Source organism: Mytilus edulis, chromosome 10 (genome assembly GCF_963676685.1).
Source record: "Mytilus edulis chromosome 10, xbMytEdul2.2, whole genome shotgun sequence".
NCBI lineage: Eukaryota > Metazoa > Mollusca > Bivalvia > Mytilida > Mytilidae > Mytilus > Mytilus edulis.
The window spans coordinates 84,145,299-84,160,257 of NC_092353.1; the positions used below are offsets into that span (position 1 = coordinate 84,145,299).

Below are 14,959 nucleotides of genomic sequence, written 5' to 3' on the forward strand. Positions count from 1 at the left end.
TTTTTTTAATTAAAGGTCTATAGTAAGGGTTCCATATACCGCAGGAGAGTCAAAATACCATGGCAAAGTAAATTTTTCAAAATATCTTTTCCAGCATGTTTAGTACATACAAACTACTTATTGGAGTTTATTACTTTATTAAGGAGTAAGAAGGCTTGAATTTTTGCAATTCAAGGTATAGAAGGGGTATATTGAACGCCTTACTATAGACCTTGAATTTCAAAAGTTCAAGCTATTCTAACTCCTTAACATAGTTATAATACTCTAATGAGTAGTTAGTATGTATTTAATATACTGGAAAAGATATTTTGAAAATTTTACTTAGCCATGGTATTTTGACCCCCCTGCGGTATATTGAACCCCCTACTATAGACCTTGAATTTCAAAAATTTAAGCTATTCTTACTCCTCAACATAGTTATAATACTCAAATGAGTAGTTTGTATGTATTTAATATACTGGAAAAGATATTTTGAAAATTTTACTTAGCCATGGTATTTTGACTCCCCTGCAGTTTATTGAACCCCTTACTATAGACCTTGAATTTCAAAAGTTCAAGCTATTCTAACTCCTTAACATAGTTATAATACTCCAATAAGTAGTTTGTATGTATTTAATATACTGGAAAAGATATTTTGAAAATTTTACTTAGCCATGGTATTTTGACCCCCCTGCGGTATATTGAACCCCCTACTATAGACCTTAAATTTCAAAAATTCAAGCTATTCTAACTCCCTAACACAGTTATAATACTCCAATAAGTAGTTTGTATGTATTTAATATACTGGAAAAGATATTTTGAAAATTTTACTTAGCCATGGTATTTTGACCCCCCTGCGGTAAATTGAACCCCCTACTATAGACCTTGAATTTCAAAAATTCAAGCTATTCTAACTCCCTAACACAGTTATAATACTCCAATAAGTAGTTTGTATGTATTTAATATGCTGGAAAAGATATTTTGAAAATTTTACTTAGCCATGGTATTTTGACCCCCCTGCGGTATATTGAACCCCCTACTATAGACCTTGAATTTCAAAAGTTCAAGCTATTCAAACTCCTTTAATAACATAGTTATAATACTCCAATAAGTAGTTGGTATGTATTTAATATACTGGAAAAGATATTTTGAAAATTTTACTTAGCCATGGTATTTTGACCCCCTTGCAGTATAATGAACCCCCCCTATAGACCTTGAATTTCAAAAATTAAAGCTATTCTAACTCCTTAACATAGTTATGATACTCCAATAAGTAGTTTGTATGTATCTTATATACTGGAAAAGATATTTTGAAAATTTTACTTAGCCATGGTATTTTGACCACCCTGCGGTATATTGAACCCCCTACTATAGACCTTGAATTTCAAAAGTTCAAGCTATTCTAACTCCTTAACATAGTTATAATACTCCAATGAGTAGTTTGTATGTATTTAATATACTGGAAAAGATATTTTGAAAATTTTACTTAGCCATGGTATTTTGACCCCCCTGCGGTATATTGAACCCCCTACTATAGACCTTGAATTTCAAAAATTCAAGCTATTCTAACTCCTCAACATAGTTATAAGACTCAAATAAGTAGTTTGTATGTTTTAATATACTGGAAAAGATATTTTGAAAATTTTACTTAGCCATGGTATTTTGACCCCCCTGCGGTATATTGAACCCCCTACTATAGACCTTGAATTTCAAAAATTCAAGCTATTCTTACTCCTCAACATAGTTATAATACTCCAATGAGTAGTTTGTATGTATTTAATATACTGGAAAAGATATTTTGAAAATTTTACATAGCCATGGTATTTTGACCCCCCCTGCGGTATATTGAACCCCCTACTATAGACCTTGAATTTCAAAAATTCAAGCTATTCTAACTCCCTAACACAGTTATAATACTCCAATAAGTAGTTTGTATGTATTTAATATGCTGGAAAAGATATTTTGAAAATTTTACTTAGCTATGGTATTTTGACCCCCCTGCGGTATATTGAACCCCCTACTATAGACCTTAAATTTCAAAAATTCAAGCTATTCTAACTCCTTAACATAGTTATAATACTCCAATTAGTAGTTTGTATGTATTTAATACACTGGAAATATATTTTGAAAATTTTACTTAGCCATGGTATTTTGACCCCCCTGCGGTATATTGAACCCCCTACTATAGACCTTAAATTTCAAAAGTTCAAGCTATTCTAACTCCTTAACATAGTTATAATACTCCAATGAGTAGTTTGTATGTATTTGATATACTGGAAAAAATATTTTGAAAATTTTACTTAGCCATGGTATTTTGACCCCCCTGCGGTATATTGAACCCCCTACTATAGACCTTAAATTTCAAAAGTTCAAGCTATTCTAACTCCTTAACACAGTTATAATACTCCAATAAGTAGTTTGTATGTATTTGATATACTGGAAAAGATATTTTGAAAATTTTACTTAGCCATGGTATTTTGACCCCCCTGCGGTAAATTGAACCCCCTACTATAGACCTTGAATTTCAAAAATTCAAGCTATTCTAACTCCCTAACACAGTTATAATACTCCAATAAGTAGTTTGTATGTATTTAATATGCTGGAAAAGATATTTTGAAAATTTTACTTAGCCATGGTATTTTGACCCCCCTGCGGTATATTGAACCCCCTACTATAGACCTTGAATTTCAAAAGTTCAAGCTATTCAAACTCCTTTAATAACATAGTTATAATACTCCAATAAGTAGTTGGTATGTATTTAATATACTGGAAAAGATATTTTGAAAATTTTACTTAGCCATGGTATTTTGACCCCCTTGCAGTATAATGAACCCCCCCTATAGACCTTGAATTTCAAAAATTAAAGCTATTCTAACTCCTTAACATAGTTATGATACTCCAATAAGTAGTTTGTATGTATCTTATATACTGGAAAAGATATTTTGAAAATTTTACTTAGCCATGGTATTTTGACCACCCTGCGGTATATTGAACCCCCTACTATAGACCTTGAATTTCAAAAGTTCAAGCTATTCTAACTCCTTAACATAGTTATAATACTCCAATGAGTAGTTTGTATGTATTTAATATACTGGAAAAGATATTTTGAAAATTTTACTTAGCCATGGTATTTTGACCCCCCTGCGGTATATTGAACCCCCTACTATAGACCTTGAATTTCAAAAATTCAAGCTATTCTAACTCCTCAACATAGTTATAAGACTCAAATAAGTAGTTTGTATGTTTTAATATACTGGAAAAGATATTTTGAAAATTTTACTTAGCCATGGTATTTTGACCCCCCTGCGGTATATTGAACCCCCTACTATAGACCTTGAATTTCAAAAATTCAAGCTATTCTTACTCCTCAACATAGTTATAATACTCCAATGAGTAGTTTGTATGTATTTAATATACTGGAAAAGATATTTTGAAAATTTTACTTAGCCATGGTATTTTGACCCCCCTGCGGTATATTGAACCCCCTACTATAGACCTTGAATTTCAAAAATTCAAGCTATTCTAACTCCCTAACACAGTTATAATACTCCAATAAGTAGTTTGTATGTATTTAATATGCTGGAAAAGATATTTTGAAATTTTACTTAGCTATGGTATTTTGACCCCCCTGCGGTATATTGAACCCCCTACTATAGACCTTAAATTTCAAAAATTCAAGCTATTCTAACTCCTTAACATAGTTATAATACTCCAATTAGTAGTTTGTATGTATTTAATACACTGGAAATATATTTTGAAAATTTTACTTAGCCATGGTATTTTGACCCCCCTGCGGTATATTGAACCCCCTACTATAGACCTTAAATTTCAAAAATTCAAGCTATTCTAACTCCTTAACATAGTTATAATACTCCAATTAGTAGTTTGTATGTATTTAATACACTGGAAATATATTTTGAAAATTTTACTTAGCCATGGTATTTTGACCCCCCTGCGGTATATTGAACCCCCTACTATAGACCTAAAGTTTCAAAAGTTCAAGCTATTCTAACTCCTTAACATAGTTATAATACTCCAATGAGTAGTTTGTATGTATTTAATATACTGGAAAAAATATTTTGAAAATTTTACTTAGCCATGGTATTTTGCCCCCCCTGCGGTATATTGAACCCCCTACTATAGACCTTGAATTTCAAAAATTCAAGCCTTCTTACTCCTCAACATAGTTATAATACTCCAATGAGTAGTTTGTATGTATTTAATACACTGGAAATATATTTTGAAAATTTTACTTAGCCATGGTATTTTGACCCCCCTGCGGTATATTGAACCCCCTACTATAGACCTTAAATTTCAAATATATATAGACCTTGAATTTCAAAAGTTCTAGCTATTTCAACTCCTTAACATAGTTATAATACTCCAATAAGTAGTTTGTATGTATTTAATATACTGGAAAAGATATTTTGAAAATTTTACTTAGCCATGGTATTTTGACCCCCCTGCGGTATATTGAACCCCCTACTATAGACCTTGAATTTCAAAAATTCAAGCTATTCTAACTCCCTAACACAGTTATAATACTCCAATAAGTAGTTTGTATGTATTTAATATGCTGGAAAAGATATTTTGAAAATTTTACTTAGCCATGGTATTTTGACCCCCCTGCGGTATATTGAACCCCCTACTATAGACCTTGAATTTCAAAAATTCAAGCTATTCTTACTCCTCAACATAGTTATAATACTACAATGAGTAGTTTGTATGTATTTAATATACTGGAAAAGATATTTTGAAAATTTTACTTAGCAATGGTATTTTGACCCCCCTGCGGTATATTGAACCCCCTACTATAGACCTTGAATTTCAAAAGTTCTAGCTATTTCAACTCCTTAACATAGTTATAATACTCCAATAAGTAGTTTGTATGTATTTAATATACTGGAAAAGATATTTTGAAAATTTTACTTAGCCATGGTATTTTGACCCCCCCTGCGGTATATTGAACCCCCTACTATAGACCTTGAATTTCAAAAATTCAAGCTATTCTAACTCCCTAACACAGTTATAATACTCCAATAAGTAGTTTGTATGTATTTAATATGCTGGAAAAGATATTTTGAAAATTTTACTTAGCCATGGTATTTTGACCCCCCTGCGGTATATTGAACCCCCTACTATAGACCTTAAATTTCAAATATTCAAGCTCTTCTAACTCCTTAACATAGTTATAATACTCCAATAAGTAGTTTGTATGTATTTAATACACTGGAAATATATTTTGAAAATTTTACTTAGCCATGGTATTTTGACCCCCCTGCGGTATATTGAACCCCCTACTATAGACCTTGAATTTCAAAAATTCAAGCTATTCTTACTCCTCAACATAGTTATAATACTCCAATGAGTAGTTTGGATGTATTTAATATACTGGAAAAGATATTTTGAAAATTTTACTTAGCCATGGTATTTTGACCCCCCTGCGGTATATTGAACCCCCTACTATAGACCTTGAATTTCAAAAGTTCTAGCTATTTCAACTCCTTAACATAGTTATAATACTCCAATAAGTAGTTTGTATGTATTTAATATACTGGAAAAGATATTTTGAAAATTTTACTTAGCCATGGTATTTTGACCCCCCTGCGGTATATTGAACCCCCTACTATAGACCTTGAATTTCAAAAATTCAAGCTATTCTAACTCCCTAACACAGTTATAATACTCCAATAAGTAGTTTGTATGTATTTAATATGCTGGAAAAGATATTTTGAAAATTTTACTTAGCCATGGTATTTTGACCCCCCTGCGGTATATTGAACCCCCTACTATAGACCTTAAATTTCAAAAATTCAAGCTATTCTAACTCCTTAACATAGTTATAATACTCCAATTAGTAGTTTGTATGTATTTAATACACTGGAAATATATTTTGAAAATTTTACTTAGCCATGGTATTTTGACCCCCCTGCGGTATATTGAACCCCCTACTATAGACCTTGAATTTCAAAACTTCAAGCTATTCTTACTCCTCAACATAGTTATAATACTCCAATGAGTAGTTTGTATGTATTTAATATACTGGAAAAGATATTTTGAACATTTTACTTAGCCATGGTATTTTGACCCCCCTGCGGTATATTGAACCCCCTACTTAAAAGCACAAATTAAAAAAAATGATAGCCAATAAATTGTAAATTAGATTATCTTCAATACTATTTATCAAAAACAGGGGGGTTCAATATACCGCAGGGGGGTTCAAAATACCATATGTGAAAAATGACCCCGGGGTCAAAATACCATGCGGTATAATGACCCCGGGGTCATTTTACCGCATGGTATTTTGACCCCGGGTTCACTTTTTAGGGGGTTCAAAATACCATATGACACCGGCCAACCAACCAAGATGGTCGCCATGGCTAAAAATAGAACATAGGGGTAAAATGTGAAATCAAAGCATTTAGAGCAAATCTGACATGGGGTAAAATTGTTCATCAGGTCAAAATCTATCTGCCCTGAAATTTTCAGATGAATCGGACAACCCGTTGTTTGGTTGCTTCCCATGAATTGGTAATTTTAAGGAAATTTTGCCGTTTTTGGTTATTATCTTGAATAATATTATAGATAGAGATAAACTGTAAACAGCAATAATGTTCAGCAAAGTAAGATCTACAAATAAGTCAACATAATCAAAATGGTCAGTTGAACCCTTAAGGAGTTATTGCCCTTTATAGTCATTTTTTACCAATTTTTCGTAAATTTTGTAGTCTTTTACAAAAATCTTCTCCTCTGAAACTACTAGGCCAAATTTTACCAAACTTATCCACAATTATCAATGGAGTATCTAGTTTTAAAAATGTGTCCAGTGACCCGGCCAACCAACCAAGATGGCCACCATGGCTAAAAATAGAACATAGGGATAAAATGTAGATTTGGGCTTAAAACTCTGAAACCAAAGCATTTAGAGCAAATCTGAAAGGGGTTAAATTGTTTATCTAGTCAATATTTATCTGCTGTGTAATTTTCAGATGAATTGGACAATGGGTTGTTGGGTTGCTGCCCCACATATGGTAATTTTTAAAGAAATTTTGCTGTTTTTGGTTATTATCTTGAATATTAGTATAGATAGAGATAAACTGTCAACAGCAATAATGTTCAGCAAAGTAAGATCTACAAATAAGTCAAGCATGACCTAAATGGTCAGTTGACCCCCCTCAAAGAGTAATTGCCCTTTATAGTGATTTTTTAACAATTTTCATTAATTTTATAAATTTTTGTAAATTTTTACAAAATATTTTCCTCTGTGTAACTAAAGGGCCAAGTTTATTATAGATAGAGAACATTGTAAGTAGCAAGAATGTTCAGTAAAGTAAGATCTACAAACACATCACCATCATCAAAACACAGTTTTGTCATGAATCCATCTGTGTCCTTTGTTTAAAACACTAGAACACACCCGTGATATCGCGTGTTCGTGACTGCATTAAAGTATATAACTATGCGCAAGCCTTATTTTGATATTAGTATTGTCATCTGATAAAGTCATGCCGATTATAAGATACGAAGTTTTCTCTGCTTTCAAATCTTTCTGTTTGAATCCGTCGAACTGGAACTTATCAATTATTGGTAGTATTAATTAGTTGGAAAACAAAAGGTCCTGGAATGGAATATTTTTTAATCAACAGCATTGTCCTATATTATATAGTTATAAAGTTGAATTCTTTGATTCGCTGTTTTACGTCATGCCAGCTAACAAATTGAAAACTGTACCCAGAGATAATACAATTGTATTATATGTCTCTGCTGTACCTATACGCCTTATTTTAGTCCAGATTTTTAGTATTCGTATTGTTATCTTACAGAGTTTTACTGATTAAAATGATACAATAGGTAACAATTTGACAATCTAGTAGTGTCAACCCTGTGAATATGACCCGTGTATATAGCATATTAATCCTGAATACACCATTTGGTGGTGCGCCTGTCAGAACGTACAAATAAGGTAATAGGTAACAGGTGAATATACTATTGGTATCGGTATCGGACTCAACCCGGAATTTCTTAATTATTGGCAATATTAATTACGTGGAAAACAAAAGGGCCTGGAGTGGTGTAATTTTTAATCTACACCTTTGTACTATATTAGTTATATATAAAGTTGAATTCTTTGATTCGTCGTTTTTACGTGATGACGGCTGACAAATTGGACTTCGTAATTTTAGTATTATTGATGTATGCACATAGACCAAGGTGAGCGACACAGGCTCTTGAGAGCCTCTAGTTTAAGTTTGCAAGATAAAGATTTTGTGAGTTATGTTCAAAGATATGTAGAGTTTCTTGATTTGATGTGCATGGTATGCATAGTGTAGTATAGAGTTGTCTTTATTGTAGACTTTACCTATAATTGTTAACTTTTTATATTTTGTGACTTTGATGGAGAGTTGTCCACAGCTTGTTGACACTCATACCACATCCTCTTATTTATATTTGGCAAATCAAAATTGACAATTGTTCCTGAAGCCATGACAATTTGGTACCCTTGATTCCACATTACCGGTAGTAACATCTTCTTTTATTTCGTTTTTCTCATTCAGGATTGCTGCATCTTTGAATTTAAGGCCCTGATCCCTTACACCACCAGTAAAAACCCAAAAGAATCCTTTTCAGTTATAGAAAGACATGTAACAGTGTTTTGTTTATACATGATGTATTTTCCTTTCAAACCATTAATTTGTTTTGACTTTTGATGTTTTATCCTGATATTATTATATCTCACATCTTTGACAATTTAAATCTTTTTGTAACAAACAGAAATTGAAGATTTTAACAATTTTATTTTTGAAGATTTAAATGTCTGATGATCAATCAATTTCTATTGAACACAATTAAATTTATTAGCGTCATCCTTGAAATTTACCACAGACATGCGAAATGGACATTTAATCTTGTCAACTCTGTTAAAAATGTTAACACCTGTGAAATTGATGCTTAGTATATATTTCTTTAAAGTAAAGGTTTTTGTAGTAAAATTTAAAATACTAGTTTGATTTTGTATGTTAACCTGTGATTTAATGACAAAGAATAGTTGTGCTATGTTTGTAATCAATTCGTTTTATCTGTTTATCAACATTTTGACTCCTTTTACAATAAAAGATTTTTTGAATTTTCTTTAGCCCAAGGATTTTTTCATACAATAAAGACAATATTATTGCAAGACAAATATAAAAATTTAGAATTAAAATTATTTCTTTCAATTTTATTCATGATAACTTTAATTTTATAAATTAAAGATGAAAAATGTTTTTTGATACAAAATTAATTTTGGAATTTAACTTTTTCCCTTATGATGCCTCTTATTGTTAATTTTTGTTATTTCTTGAGAATTCGAGTTTAAAGTATTAAAAATGTGTAAACAATTTAAATTCATGAAATTTGAAAATTATAATAGACGCACATAATATGGAGGCTAAAATTTTAGAATGGCTTAAAAGTGAGTTTATCCTTAAATTTATATATGTAAAAAGTTTCTTCATTAAAAGTGCAAGTTTGTTTGTAAACATGCTGTATGATAAAAAAAAAAATGATTATTTTGAAATTTGCCCAAATTGTAGAAATGTAATAGGAAAAGATGCATTTGAGTTTTAGAAACAGAAAATTATCATATTTTTTTTGTTTAAGAATAAACAATGACAGTGTGATAAAATTTCTATACATTGAGTATTTACTAGAGATTGTTCTGTCTTGGATTTGAACTTTTTGTTGGGTTATATTTGCAGTAGGTCTGTTCTCTTATGGTTTTCTATCTTGTATATTCAGGAACTAACATAATAATATGATGTTTTTTTTCTCTAACTTTTCTGCTATTTTCACATTTCTTGATCAGTGTGAGAATTTTTTTCTCTTCGCTAGTGAAACATCTGTTCTTGGCAAATAATAGGAAGAAATTTAATTATAATGTCAAATTTTCTTCTGAATTTCTTCTTGTGACATCATGAAAAGCAACCATGTCTGATGATGTCACATATAAAGATCACAGTTTTTTGAAAATCTTTGAAATTGAAAAGGATGGTTGAAAATCATCAGAAAAACAGAATCCACCCCTATGACTCTTGTGTTATGATATTTCTCAAATTTCATCAGTAAAATTTTACTAAATAAGCCTTTTGTTTTAAATGATAAAAAATTGTCTCTAGTTGAGAAATATTGTATCACAATTCTTGCCATGGTGGAATCTATGTAGATGTAACTCATGTTAAGAGAGGTAACTTCAGAAGAAAGATAACAAATTAAATGCTTTATTTGAGATTTCATGTTTTTTTTCTATTTTTAGGTTTTATGGGAACTAACACGTCCATGGAAATGGAGGCTGTATACCATCAGGCTTTACAGGAGACGGGACAAACAAACGAAAGTCAGCCATTTGACAGCTATCAGGGAAATAAGAGCAATAATTCTCAACTTGTACACAAAATACTCAGTGAGCAACCTAGAACAAAATCTGGTAAGTTCTCAAGTGACAGCAGTGTCATGATGAAAACCAGTAACTAGATCAAAATCTAATGAGTTCTCAAGTGACAGCAGTGTCATGATGAAAACCAGTAACTAGATCAAAATCTAATGAGTTCTCAAGTGACACCAATGTCATGATGAAAACCAGTAACTAGATCAAAATCTAATGAGTTCTCAAGTGACAGCAGTGTCATGATGAAAACCAGTAACTAGATCAAAATCTAATGAGTTCTCAAGTGACACCAATGTCATGATGAAAACCAGTAACTAGATCAAAATCTAATGAGTTCTCAAGTGACACCAATGTCATGATGAAAACCAGTAACTAGATCAAAATCTAATGAGTTCTCAAGTGACACCAATGTCATGATGAAAACCAGTAACTAGATCAAAATCTAATGAGTTCTCAAGTGACACCAATGTCATGATGAAAACCAGTAACTAGATCAAAATCTAATGAGTTCTCAAGTGACACCAATGTCATGATGAAAACCAGTAACTAGATCAAAATCTAATGAGTTCTCAAGTGACACCAATGTCATGATGAAAACCAGTAACTAGATCAAAATCTAATGAGTTCTCAAGTGACACCAATGTCATGATGAAAACCAGTAACTAGATCAAAATCTAATGAGTTCTCAAGTGACACCAATGTCATGATGAAAACCAGTAACTAGATCAAAATCTAATGAGTTCTCAAGTGACACCAATGTCATGGTCGAAACCAGTAACTAGATCAAAATCTAATGAGTTCTCAAGTGACACCAATGTCATGATGAAAACCAGTAACTAGATCAAAATCTAATGAGTTCTCAAGTGACACCAATGTCATGATGAAAACCAGTAACTAGATCAAAATCTAATGAGTTCTCAAGTGACACCAATGTCATGGTCGAAACCAGTAACTAGATCAAAATCTAATGAGTTCTCAAGTGACACCAATGTCATGATGAAAACCAGTAACTAGATCAAAATCTAATGAGTTCTCAAGTGACACCAATGTCATGGTCGAAACCAGTAACTAGAACAAAATCTGGTAATGTCTCAAGTGACACCAATGTCATGGTCAAAACCATTTACTAGAACAAAATCTGGTAAGTTCTTAAATGGCACCAGTGCCATGGTCTAAACCAGTTACTTGAACAAAATCATGTAATTGCTCAGGTTACACCAGAGTCATGGTGAAAACCAGTAACTAGAACAAGATCTGGTAAGTTCCCAAGTAACACTGAAGTTAAAGGGAACATACGGTGCATCTGTCTCTCCATCCATCCTTTAGTCTGGCAAATCAGTTTTCATCACAATTTTGTCATACTTGAAGATATTGATTAGATATTTGATGTATCATTTCATCATGACAAGTTACAGTTCAAGTTCAGTTTTTCACAGTTGTTTTGTCATTTTTTGAGATAATGAATTTATAATCGGTTAATAGTTTTATCATGAAAAGTTACAGATCAAGTTAGAATTTTGTTCAGGCATGATGATTTGATGGGGAGCTATGGTCCTTGGACTTAGAAAATTCACCTAAATAATAGGTTTTTAAGGCTTTTTTTTGTCATACCTGAAGATACTGACTTGATAATTGTTATAAAGTTTACATCGTGACAAGTTATAGATCAAGTTAAAATTTTGTTCCAATACAATGAATTTTAGGGGACTGTGTATTGCCATGCAGTATCACAGAGTGCTTGTTTATATATTCTTTTTATGGAAATTTTTAGGTAAGGAGAGAACAGTTGAAGAAGTATTACAAGAAATGGAAGAGTTAGACCGAGAATCAAAGAAAAGAAAAGATATAGCTGTGGAGTTGTTAGAAGACAGAAGAAAACAGCCATATAGTCCTAATGGTAAAATATAGGCCTAAAAGTCCATTGCCATATAGTCTTAAATGACAATTAAGTTGATTCCACTTAATTGCATACCGCTTAATAGCATAATTCGGTTAATTGCATAGTTTTCTCCTGCACAAAACTATTTCCCATTCATCTAATGTTAAATTGTCCAGTTATATGCATAGCTTTACAAGTGGCTCTGTCATTTGGCATTTCGGATATAAGCATACGCCGCTTTATTGCATAATTTTGTTTGACAAATAGGCTATGCAAATAACCAGAATCCACTGTTTTACCTTATTCCATGGATATTGTATAAATTGTCTAATTCAATACTGGTCATAAAACTAGTCTCGTTCCTTTAAACAAGTGAAATTGCGAGCTACTGCTCACTGATGATACCCCCGCCGCAAGTGGATAATATTAATAGTGTAAAAATATGCAAGTGTTCGGTAAACAGGAAGTTGTCGAGTGATGAATCTGAAAACGCATCACACGGTATAGCTGACTTATAAAAATCCTGAAACCAAATTTTAGAAATCCTTGTATTGTAGTTCCTGAGAAAAATGTGACGAAAATTTTACACTTGGTTATCATGTGTAAAATCATACAAGTGTTCGGTAAACAGGAAGTTGTCGAGTGATGAATCTGAAAACGCATCACACGGTATAGCTGACTTATATAAATCCTGAAACCAAATTTCAGAAATCCTTGTATTGTAGTTCCTGAGAAAAATGTGACGAAAATTTTCAACTTGGCTATCATGTGTAAAATCAGACAAGTGTTCGGTAAACAGGAAGTTGTCAAGTGATGAATCTGAAAACGCATCACACGCTATGGCTGACATATATAAATGTTGATACCAAATTACAGAAAGGGTGGATGTGTAGTTCCTGAGAAAAATGTGACGAAAGTTTCATGGGACGGACTGACTGACGGACGGACTGACAGACAGAGGTAAAACAGTATACCCCCCCCTTTTTTAAAGCGGGGGTATAATAAGTAAATTAAAATTAAATACCACACATGTTTATGGAGATTTCAGATTCTCAAGGGGAAATCTAGTCTCTTGTTAAGAGTTGTCTCATTGGCAGTCATACTACTTCTTTTTTTCGGTTATACATCCACATAAAACAACCATTTATCCTTCCATTCATGTATACATTTAATATATTTGGGATTTTGTATATTTAGGTCCAGCTAAAGAGATGGAAGAGATAAGGGGATATGACTTATCCCCAGTCCATCAGGATTCCCCCAGGGGTGGGTTTGACAACTCCCACACAGAGGACACAGAGATGTACCAGCCTGTCACTCAAGTTGTAAGTTTCCTATAGCAATTATTTAAAATTGAGAAAGGAAATGGTGAATATGTCAAAGCGACAACCACCCGACCATAGAGCAAACAACAGCCGAAGGCAACCAATGGGTCTTCAATGTAGCGAGAATTCCCGCACCCGTAGGTGTCCTTCAGCTGGCCCCTAAAATATGCATAATAGTACAGTGATAATGGACGTCATACTAAACTCCGAATTATACACAAGAAACTAAAAATTAAAATCATACAAGACTAACAAAGGCCAGAGGCTCCTGACTTGGGACAGGCGCAAAATTGCGGCGGGGTTAAACATGTTTATGAGATCTCAACCCTCCCCCTATACCTCTAGCCAATGTAGAAAAGTAAAAGAATAACAATACGCACATTAAAATTCAGTTCAAGAGAAGTCCGAGTCTGATGTCAAAAGATGTAACAAAAGAAAATAAATAAAATGACAATAATACATAAATAACAACAGACTACTAGCAGTTAACTGACATGCCAGCTCCAGACCTCAATTAAACTGATTGAAAGATTATGTCTTCATCATATGAATATCAGGTACAATCCCTCCCGTTAGGGGTTTAGTATCATACTATCATAAAATATATGAGAAGAACATAACCCGTGTCATGCCAACAACTGTTTTTTTAGAAATAAATGTGTTTAGTTCCGATGCAAAGACCCTATCAGTGAATCAATGTTAAAGCCAAAATATGCAATCTTTAATGACCTGACAACAGTGTCGTAACTATATCCCCTTTTAATAAGTCTATTTAAAGGTTTTGTTAGTTTCTGAGGAGAATACTGACATTTTTGTGCTTTATAAAGAATATTTCCATAAAATTTTGGATGTGAAATACCTGAACGTATAAGATGTCTGCATGTTGAGTTATATTTACGAATTATTTCCTTATACCGGTGATAAAATTTAGTAAATGTTTTGACCAGTTTGTGATATCGAAAACCCTGGTGTAATAATTTTTCAGTAATACATAAATTTCTCTCGCTAAAATCTAATACATTGTTACATACACGAGCGAATCGTACAAGTTGAGATATATAAACACCATAAGATGGTGACAAGGGAACGTCACCATCTAAAAATGGATAATTAACAATAGGAAATGAAAAATCATCTCTTTTATCATAAATTTTTGTATTAAGCTTCCCGTTTATGATATAGATATCAAGATCGAGGAAAGGGCAGTGGTCATTGTTATCATTAGCTTTATTTAAAGTAAGTTCTACAGGATAAATTTCTTTAGTATACATACTGAAGTTGTCATTATTTAGAGCCAATATATCATCCAAATATCTAAAAGTATTGTTAAATTTTTGTATCAAATGTTGTTTT

At 32.3% G+C, this 14,959-nt stretch overlaps 1 protein-coding gene across 1 annotated transcript in view; it reads left to right on the forward strand.

Moving 5' to 3' along the window:
* The window catches only part of LOC139492045 (centrosomal protein of 162 kDa-like), a 70,757-nt gene that overhangs the window by 22,871 nt on the left and 32,927 nt on the right, over positions 1-14,959 (forward strand). The window contains exons 14-16 of the mRNA XM_071280151.1: positions 10,271-10,441; positions 12,174-12,299; positions 13,479-13,606. Of these exons, the coding sequence (XP_071136252.1) occupies positions 10,271-10,441; positions 12,174-12,299; positions 13,479-13,606 (425 nt within the window). The remainder of the gene's footprint in view (positions 1-10,270; positions 10,442-12,173; positions 12,300-13,478; positions 13,607-14,959) is intronic.